We start from the raw sequence: 10446 nt of genomic DNA on the forward strand, positions 1-10446 counted from the left end.
TGGGGTGTTTCTTTTTTTTTTTTTTTTTTGGGGGGGGGGGAGGGGGAAGGAGTAGTTTCCCTCCAAGAGTCCAATGGTAGAGTTTTTAAAAAGATGCCTACGCTTAAATAACCATGAAGGTGTGCGGTTCTGGTTTAAATGATGTTTAGGAAGTGCAGGGGATGCACAAAATAGGTATGTGATAAATGGAGCATCCTCTTTTTTTTGAGGGGGGGGGAGGGGAATAGTTTCCCTCCAAGAGTCCAATGGTAGAGAGTTTAAACTACGCTTAAATAACCGTGAAGGTTACTGCTGGATCGCTGTCGTGGGCCAGGAGTAGTATGACGCATTTTTCTTATGACTGAGTGCTCTGATTTATGTCGTGTGCACCCGATGCAATTCTCTTGGAACCATAAGGGATAGAAAAAAATCAGGTTCTGGTCTTATTTGCTCTTGTATAAACCCCAAATTGATCTACCGAGACTAACGCTTGGAGAAGAAGGTTACTCAATGCCTAGCTGTCCTGTTTTGACTGCCTCGGTAGGGTAAATATGTATGGATTTAGTGGCAGGCCCTCGCACGGTTGCAAACTGCGTGGGCTTTTGTCTCCAAGGTGGTTGCAGTGAGCAGAAGGATTCGCACTGATTTCAGAGCCTACCGTTCAGCCGCAGCAGGAGACCTGTTTCCTAGCAGAAGCATCGTTAAAATGGTCCAGGCTGCATTTTTGCTGGTTCCATATATACATTTTTTTTTCTTTTTCTTCTTTCCTAACTGGTGCCCGGTGCATTAGGACTTGGGCTGTCAGTGACATCGATGGCCAAACTAACGATTTCGATAGTAGCCAGCCTTTTTAATAGCATAAGGAGTCTGCACTGGAGGTGGGCATAAATACCGCAGTGTTTCTGGAAGCAGTAAACAGGCAGGACAGTTTGCTGTAGAGGCTGGTGTTGAAAGGCAAGCGGGTTTTTCATGCCCTAGGTTAATTCATTCAGGCATATTGGCATTCACAGCAGATCCTAAATTTAAATCTTGGGGATTTCTTTGTTTTTTAAATTGGTGGCGTTATTCAGGGAAGCTCCACTGCAGCAGTAGGAGAAGGAAAAAAAGGAGGGGGAAGGAGAGACACTGAACATCTCGTAGATGTCTAGCAGTTATATAGAAGGTGGATGTAATGGTATAAATCAGTAGCTGATGCAATTCCTGTAGCCCTTTCAGCGTTAAAAGAGCCGTATGTCAGCTCGTGTCAGTTGAGAATCGTGTGCCCCGACTCTTCAGTTTTATTGCAAGCTCTTTGGGAAAATGCCTGATTCTTCTGGTGGGCCAGCAGAATCCCAGCTCGAATTCAGGGCCCTGAGCAGCGCTGTCGCTGTCCTCTCTCTATTTGCCAACAGTTCAAGGCACCACCGAGTTCAAGTCCTGCTTTCTGCCTTGAATTCGGCATTTGGCTTCCCCAGCCTGGCTGTGCTGCTCTGGGATAGCTTTGTTCTCTTCCAAAGACGTTTTTGGGAGGAGGAAAGCGAATGGGAGTTAAGTCCAAGTGCAGATATAAGGGCTAAGGTGTGGTTTAAACCGAACGCTGCGTAACGTGTGTGTGCTTTGCTTTAAATAGAAGCATCTCTAACGTAGGGCGTGAAGGAACCAGAGGAACGTAGCTGTCACTTTTAACTTTCCTCCCCAGCCCGAGCTCCGTCGGGCGTTGCACTCTTACGATTACTGCAAAAAAAGATGAATTTGGTTTTGACCTAAAGTCTTGCAAAAGCGAGATGCAACCTGAGCTGCGATAAAAGCACATTGCTTGATAGCTGCCTTGTTATAATTACCTTTCTGTTCCTGCCAAACTGCCTTCTAATGGGAGGGAATTTTAATAACCGTTTTTTAAATCCTTCTCTTAACTTGCTAATACGTGCTTGTTTCTATCAGGTTATGCAGTGGTGCTCTGGAAAGGCAGCAGAAGTATCCACTGCATCGGAACATGGCTAAGATGGACAAAATGAGGTTGTGTTGTGTTGTGTAACCCGTGGCAACAGCCTTTTGGTCCATTTCCCTGACAGCAGTTGACTCACAGTTAGCCAAGTAGTGACTCCAGTGTGGGGGTGCCTATAGGAAATTCTGCATACGACCAAGGCACAAAAAGCAGCCATGGGGCTGTTACGCATCCCTCGAAGCATTACTTAATGCCTTTGCTGTCGGTGATGGTGGCAGGCTGCAGGTATGAGTGAAGCTGCCGAGTAGACAAGCCCGCCAACTCCTTTTCCATTCGGATTTGCTTGGATCGTCGGTGTGATGAAAGGACTTGCAGATGAAATAAAAGTATTTTATCTTTCCAGTTGAAAGTGCAGCGCTTGACTTGTGTTTTGACATGCACTTTTGAATAATGCAGAGGTTGTTTCTGTCGCTTTTATCTCGGAAGTGACACTGCAGACCGTCAGCTTTCTCCCAGTATAATTATGTATTGTTGTATGCTTTTTGTTGCAGAGCGATCGTCTTTTGATCAAAGGTGGTAAAATAGTTAATGACGACCAGTCTTTTTATGCAGACATCTACATGGAAGATGGGTTGATAAAGTAAGTGAAGCCTGATACCATGTTGTGGTTTGAAACGTAGAGAAATGTACTGCAGGTTAGCGAGGACTAGCTTAGTCTCAGTGAGCTGTATTAAATTGCAATGAAAAATGAATATATTGCATATATATCCCTGGTGCCTGAGGGAGGAACTCTAAAAATAAGGTGTTGAATTAAATAAACAAATGGGCCAAACCCCCGCTGTTACTAAAGCATGGGTCAAAGGAGGTACTTAAATATGCTTAATTTTAGCCACGTGAACAGCCCCGTGCTGAGATGACACACGTGTTTGAAGTTATCTGTGTGGTAACGTTTGACTGAGTTAGGACTTAAGATATTTTGAATCCAGAGTTCAGCATCCTCATGCAGTTAATTCTGTTCTAGGCTAGGAGGCTGGACCTTAGGTGACCTCTTGAGGTCTCTTGCAGCGCTGTCTTTTATGATTCTGTGATACGAGGATCAATCTAAACCCCCTTAAAGTTAATCCTGCAGTTTAAGGACTGAGGTTCAGACCTCTTTCCAGCACGCTTCTGTGTTTTCAGTCCTGAAACATGCGTTTCTGGCACATAAAATACATTACAGATTTCTTTGGAAAATTACTGTTAGGAAAAAACGGATGAGCGAGAAGTTACAAACAAGGAATTTTCCTGTTCTGGCTAAGCGGTCAGCACATGTGCTTTGTTAATCAAGGTTAAAAGTTAAAGGAGCCAGCCAAAGACAGCTAATTAATCGCCGTTGTGTCATCCACTATTGCGTTTTTAAAAACACGGCTGTGAAGAACTAGACTGGAGAGGGCTTTGGGGGTCTCCTCAGGAATTTAGTAACAGGTATCTACATGGGTTTCCATTTGTGCAGGGACTACATAATATTTATGATAATGAAAGGGAAGTAGACAATGTAGAGGCAAAAATTCTTCCAGTGTTCCCAAAACAACATGAACATCTAAACCACTGTTGGATAGCTAGAATCCAGGGTTGAACTGCTGCTTGGCAACCCCAGCCCAGTCCCAGGAAAGCTGCTCGCAAGGCTCTTGCCGTGCTTGGTGCAGCGATCGTCTGATGATCTGCACGGTCCCTTCCCCAGCTGTCTGCCAGCGTGGCTCCTTCTTTTCCTTCCTGTTAAGCCTAATATTGCCCCGAGGTCCTGAAGTAATTGCACGCTTTGCTCTCAATTATGCCACTGCTTCAAGGGGAAGAATAAAATATTATCAGCAATGTATGCTGATCCTGTACGCGGCTTTATATGGAAGAAGAAAGCACTAGCCAGGTTAAGTAGCAGAGGGGTGTATGCTTGCAGGCTGCTCGCCTTGTCTGATGTTTGTGTCTGACTTGCTCTTTGAAATGTGTTTACCCAGGCAAATAGGAGAGAATCTGATTGTGCCAGGGGGAGTGAAAACTATTGAAGCCCATGGCAGGATGGTGATTCCTGGAGGGATTGACGTTCACACCCGCTTCCAGATGCCGGAACAGGGGATGACATCTGCTGATGACTTCTTCCAAGGGACCAAGGCTGCGCTGGCTGGGGGCACCACCATGATCAGTAAGCTGGCTGGTTTTCCTCTGCCGAGAAAGCTTTCCTTTTTTCTTTCTCAGATAAGTACAGATGCTGTAGGCTGTGTAACTCCTGTAGTATTTCGGACCGGGTATCAGCAGTGAAAGATTTCTGATGTCTATCCAGGTTGCTGAGAAAAGCGTGTGATGAGGGTGGGAGAAGGGGTGGAAAATCAAGACCCCAGGATTTCCACATCTTGCGGCTGTCAGTCATTTCGCTCTTGTCTTCTCTGCTGGCAGGGTTTACCTTGCTACTTGTGTGACTTTGCCAGATTCTTGGGTCTGCTCCTAATGAAACGAGTGTCACTTTGACCTCTGGCTCCAGTACGAGCTGCAGATCCTCCGTGTCCCTGTGCCTCGGTTCCCTTTCTCCGTGATGTCTGTGACTCCAAGAGGCTCGTACCCCTTCATCTGTAGAGTTCAGCCTTTCTGCAACAGTGGTTGCCGCACGTACAGGGAGGGGAGGGAGAGGTACTTCATACAGGGTTGTCTGGGGATGGACAGATGTCCATCATATGGTTCACACCCAGAAGCTCGATGCCAGTGTACTATGTATCTTTGAAAACTGGGCCATTTATTTAAGGATTTGCACATGCCCACTTATGTACCCAGCTTTAGCACCAGGATTTTTGTTAGTGCTGTTTCTTTTGTGCTCATATCCTCTTTTGGAGGAAGAAAGAAATGGGGAAATGAAAGTTCCTCAGAATAAAAACAGACAGACAGACTGTTGTGCTGACACCAGGATTAGACGCTCACGGTGTTCTGCTCTGGCTCTAAAATGCCTCATGAATGACTCCCAGGCTATCTGTCCCCACTTGCGTTGGCTACAGATGCTTGGCTTGTCAGAGCCAGGACCTTAAAACTCCCTAAGTGAGTCGTCGTTAACCTTGTTTGAGCTAGAGGAAAAAAAATAAAAACCTCTGTTGCAGTGCAGCTGATCACGTGTAAGCTGTAACGCGGCGCCCTGGAGTCTGTTGCCGCATATGGGAGTGAAGGATAAAGGTGTAAAGTGATACAATATCTGAGCATCTCGCATTCTTTCATGTACTCTGAGGGGCTGCCATTTCACAGGAGGGGAGTTACGGGACAGAGAAATAAAAGAGCACGGTTCAAAACAGGTCCTAGCATCTTATTGTCCGATCTGGGGATATAAAGAGATCTTAGGCACAGCCAGGAATCAGCCTGACTCTCCTCAGTTCAGACCTGGCTCCTTATGGACTTGAACATCCTCATCTCTTAGAGGATGGCTACGAGCAATCTTTGATCCCTGGCCCGGTGGGCGGACTGGGATTGATTGACACGGAGGTTGGGAGCAGGAGCCAGTGGTCCAAACATAGCTAGGCTGTCTGGGTTTCAGAAACAAACATTCTTCTGGGTCTGGACCTTGCAAATAGGTTGTGTCTGGTCTATGAACTTGGTCCCAGTGCTTCAAATAAATGACCATAAAATAACCCATTATTTTTCATGTTACCACTTCAGAGTATGAAGTTTGGGTATGAAGATAACCTCACACGTACAGAGAATATAAAGCGAGGGCGTAGCTTTGAATGGTCTCACTGTGCATACTAATATCCAGTTTTTCTCCAAATCTTTGCTGTCAATTTACATTTATACTGAAATGGTATTTTCTTTTCAGCTTCAGTTCATTGATTCTGTTTCATTGGTTGTTCCCTCATTACACCTGGTTCACACTTGAATTATCATTTTGTTCTTCCTTGTTAAGTTGAATTAGATCGAAGTAACATTCTCTGTCATCTGCATCTGAGCTTTTACCAGCGTTATGTCCCCCAATGGCACTTTTTAAAACATTTTAAGCTGAAATTGCTTAAGCTAAATTTTCTAAAGTTGCCCTTTACTTTGGTTGCCCAATTTTACCTACGCAGAACCTCATGCTTCAGAAGTGCTTGGACCTCACCGCGTATGTGTAGATGTATATTGCCTTCATGACTGTAGTATCTGAGTATCTTGCTAATGGTGTTCCTAACACATCTCTGAGTTAGGGAAATTGGAGGAGAGTCCACCATTTTATAACTTCTCATTTTACAGCTGGGAAAAATTAGCACAATGTAAGTTATGACCGCGGGCAAACCACGTAGGGGAGGCCTGTGGTTAAACTTGACCTTACTGCCTTGTTGAGTGTCTCGGAGTAGGATACCAACAGACACAATCATCTCTAAACAAAAAGCATCTTCCTGAAGCGTAGCAGCGAGGATGGTAATTGGGCTGCTTAGGATGATGGGGAGGCATTTCTGATGGGTGGGTATCAGCAAGTGGAGCTGAACAAGATAAGTAATCCAGCTAGGCTTCAAAGCTTTGGAGGCTCTGCTCTGTGTCAGCTCAGCTGTTCTCTTCTTAGCAAAATTATACCATTTGCAAAAATGTTTTTCCATAAGGAAACATGCAGAACTGCCCTCGTGAACACGCTCTTGGTGGGTGGCCTTTGGGTTTTGCCAAAGCAGGTGGGAGTCATGGTTGATTGCAGCATTTTTTCCTCTTACGATAAATAGGACAACGTTTAGTGAACTGGATTCATAATATCACAGACAAATCGCAGCCTGAAAGCAATATGCTAATGTTTATGTCATTGTGTATTTTAAATGCCATGCCTGGGACTTTCCAGAAGAGAGTATCCGCCTCTCATGGAAGTGTGTCTAGCTGTGCGCCTCCGTTCTTCGGGCTTTTTTGGAGAAGCTAGTCTCATGGATGTGAGCTTTGTGGAAAAAACCACCCATGTTCCTTCATGTGTGCTTTAGGCAAACTTTGTATTATTTATTTACAAATCCTTTATTCCATCTGTTTTTCTCTTTTATACATAGTCCTCGTTTTGGGCAAGAAAACAGGTTAATCGGCTTCATGCTTCAATTTGTTTCACATTTTCGCGCAGGAGGGCACTTTAAGGCTGTTTACTTTACAATCAGTGTAGGGGACTTCTTGTTTTATGTACATTTTTCAGTGAAATTAAAAGAAGAATCTTGGATAGGTTTCTATTGGTTGCTGGTTTTACAAAAACTGTGGGTGAAATCCTGGCTTCGGCAAAGTAACGGAGAGTTTTGTCACTGACCTCAGCAGTGCCAGGAATTTACCCTGTACGTCTGGTTTGGTTCCAGTGAACTTCATTTTCAGCTCAGATCAAATTCAGTGTTGTTGCTTCTTTAATTCTCATGGCAAACACATCCAAGGGAAGCACACAGGAGTTCAAGAATGTAACCTATTGTTTCCAAGCCCTGTTCTCATTTACTTCTGTTCCCCTTTAAAGTAAATTCACTGCTACAGCCTCAGAGAGAGGAGAAGCCGACTCTCAACTGGTATCTGAGCAGCCTGATCTAGTTAGCAGTGTCCCTGCTCCTGCGGGGGGGTTGGACTAGATGACCTCTAGGGGTCCCTTCCAACCCAAAACATTCTATAATTCTATGATTCTATGATCAAATGGAGTGGCCCCATTTTCTGTGTGGAACCAATGGAGATGTATCCTGGTGGGAAGCAGGTGTGGCTCCAATCCAGTGCTTCCCAACTCCTCCACTGGTCAGCTGGAATGAGGGAGAGTGGCTGGCAGTGACGATGTGAATTAGCCCTTTTCTGCTCTACGTCATCGTGCTCCCATAGGGCTCTCCAGTCCCTCTCTTCCTGAGCCCTCCTCTAGGTCGCTTCACTCGGGAGTTAGGGCTGATTTCTTTTTCTAGCTCCTCGTTCCGCGGAGGCCATCTGAACAGGAATTCCAGCTATGATCCTTCTGTCTCTACCCTCTTCAGTGCCAAAGGCAAGACTCCAGCTGAATTTGCTGACATATGAAAAAATACATATGAAAAAAAAAAAGTCGGTCTTGCAGTGCAGAGCTGAGAGGTGAAATGACCTATTGTGATATGATGGATTGTTTTCCTGAAATGGCGATTGTCATGATCCTTTCTCTGTCCCCTACCTTAAAACAGTATTAGTGTGGGTATGTCAGCCAAGGGCAAACAGCACTGCGCGTGTTTTAGGATGACATTACTCTGCAAAAACCTTGGATTACCGCCCTTTTAAATGTCAGAATGCAGTGTTTGGGCATTAAGTCGAAGGGAAGATTCCAGGATGATCCGCAGAAGTCTTTGAAGGAGAGAGGACTATTAGATAGACTCCAGCTCGTTCAGGGTAGCTTCCCTAAGCTCCCCTGTATTCCATGGAAAGAGAACGGTCCTTCTGGAGTTTTGGAAAAGGATTCTGTCTGAAGTTGCCCTTTACAAGAGGCTCTTTCTCATCCGTGGAGCCCATGGAGCCACAGTTTTGTTGAGCTAAAGATGGCATTTTTGAGCCCCTATTGTCCCAACCTGAGATAGGTTGAGACCCTGGGATATAAAACAGTCCCTGGAGCTGTTAGAGAAGGAAGATAAGATACCACTGTGAACAACGGGGTGGTCTCTCCAAGTCTTGTGATGGTTTTGTCGCTTATTAACTGATGGGCGAAATCCCCATCAAAATCAATGGTAAAAGTCCCCCTGATTTTAGCGGAGGCAGGATTGCCTTTCTCTGCTCCGAACCCTTCAGACAGGATGAAGCTAAGCTGTGTCTATTTACTGGCTCTTCGATCCTCTAGCCTGTTCAATGTCCTACTGAGAACTGCAGCTCTCCGGGCCAGCTCCCACACACATTTCAGCCCCCCCTCCCAAAGACTCTGTTTCTGCCTGGATATCTGCTGTCCTTGGGTGAAATTGCTTGCTGACATTGCCTGTGTTGACTCAGTCAACCGCTGTTATAATCATAGAGAGAAATTACAGTGAGAGAAATTATAGCTCTTTCTGGCTTGGTGACTTGGAAGCCAGCTGCCTTTTGAACTTGACTAGCAGTTACCCTAATAACATGGAGAATGTACGCTAGGGATAGGAGCCTTTGTATCTTGGGAGGTTCAGAAAATGAAGGGGAACTTCAAATGGGCTGCAGTCTGCTTCCTAATGCTTTACCCTGCTATTAAAGAGAGGGCTCGTGTGCGGGATGGCAGGGATTTTCTGGAGTGTGTTAGCTGCTTGGCTCCTGTCATGTTCACGGTGAGTTGACACCAGGTCCCCCAGGTCGTCCTGAAGATCACCACCTCGCTAGAGGGAAATGTTTTCCAGTCTAGCATTCTTCCTCGCCTCTCAGTTTCTGAGTATGACTTGAGAGAATGGAGCCGCCCCAAAGGAGAGCAGAGTCTAAACCACAACGTGAGCTTAGAGTAGGGTTTAGAAAAGGGCTGGGCAGTGTTTGGGGCAAGGACAACTTGGCGTGAGGTGGCATTTAGACCCAACAGCAAAGACTAGGTCGTATTCTACCCTACTGGCTGCTGCTATTTTATATTATCGGGGTTAGCCCTATCCTGGAAGAGAGCAAGAGAATAAATGGTGGGCAAAGGAGGAGGATGGAAACAGAGACACAGGAGGAGGTGGCACAGCCGTGGTTGTGCAGTAGCTTGTGGCTGAGCTGGAAGTACAAACCCAAGCGTTTTGAGTCCGAGGGCAGTGACCACAGCTCTGCAGTGTCTCCCCAAGTCTCTCTGGCTGTGTGTACACAGCGCTGCATTGTTCCGCGGGCACCGGCCTGAATTTTGTTTCTTTTTTGCACCCAGTAGCAGAGATAGAAGAGGAACTGTGTGCCTGGGGACTAGCACTTCGGACGGGCTGCGCCAGGATCTGTGGCTTGTTTTACTTCCTAGCAGCTGGCGGTGGTTCTTCTGCAGCACAGAAATGCTTAATTCTCTAGAAATTAATGAAAATGTCCACTTGCTTGTATAAAAGATTATTGGTGGTTTATATGGGGAGAGGCCAGCAGGTCGAGGGAGGTTCTCCTCCCCCTCTACTCTGCCCTGGTGAGACCCCACCTGGAGCACTGTGTCCAGTTCTGGGCTCCCCAGTTCAAGAAAGAGGAGGAACTCCTAGAAAGAGTCCAGAGGAGGGCAACTAGGATGATAAAGGGACTGGAGCATCTCCCCTACAAGGAAAGGCTGAGAGAGTTGGGCTTGTTCAGCCTGGCAATGGATGCAAACTGAAACACGAGAGGTTTCAGTTGAATATGAGGAAGAACTTCTTCACTCTGAGGGTGGCAGAGCACTGGAACAGGCTGCCCAGGGAGGTTGTGGAGTCTCCTTCTCTGGAGATATTCAAAGCCCGCCTGGACGAAGTCCTGTGTAGCATGCTCTAGGTGAGCCTGCTTTAGCAGGGGGGTTGGACTAGATGATCTCCTGAGGTCCCTTCCAACCCTTACGATTCTGTGATTCTGTGAACTCTGGAGAATGATACTGCCCCGCAGGAGCAAGGATATTAGGAGAATGATATTGCCCCGCTCCCCTCGGTGCCTTTTACACCCCCGCCCCCTTCAGCCTCTGCACTGATCCACGCTAAATCTTGTAC

The 10446-nt window shown here is 46.1% G+C and overlaps 1 protein-coding gene across 1 annotated transcript in view; it reads left to right on the top strand.

Annotated features, from left to right (window-relative positions):
- The window catches only part of DPYSL2 (dihydropyrimidinase like 2), a 55986-nt gene that overhangs the window by 12971 nt on the left and 32569 nt on the right, over positions 1-10446 (top strand). The window contains exons 2-3 of the mRNA XM_035891392.1: positions 2455-2543; positions 3895-4079. Of these exons, the coding sequence (XP_035747285.1) occupies positions 2455-2543; positions 3895-4079 (274 nt within the window). The remainder of the gene's footprint in view (positions 1-2454; positions 2544-3894; positions 4080-10446) is intronic.

The sequence above is a fragment of the Egretta garzetta genome, unplaced genomic scaffold (genome assembly GCF_000687185.1).
Source record: "Egretta garzetta isolate BGI_Z169 unplaced genomic scaffold, ASM68718v1 scaffold233, whole genome shotgun sequence".
NCBI classification, from domain to species: Eukaryota; Metazoa; Chordata; class Aves; order Pelecaniformes; family Ardeidae; genus Egretta; species Egretta garzetta.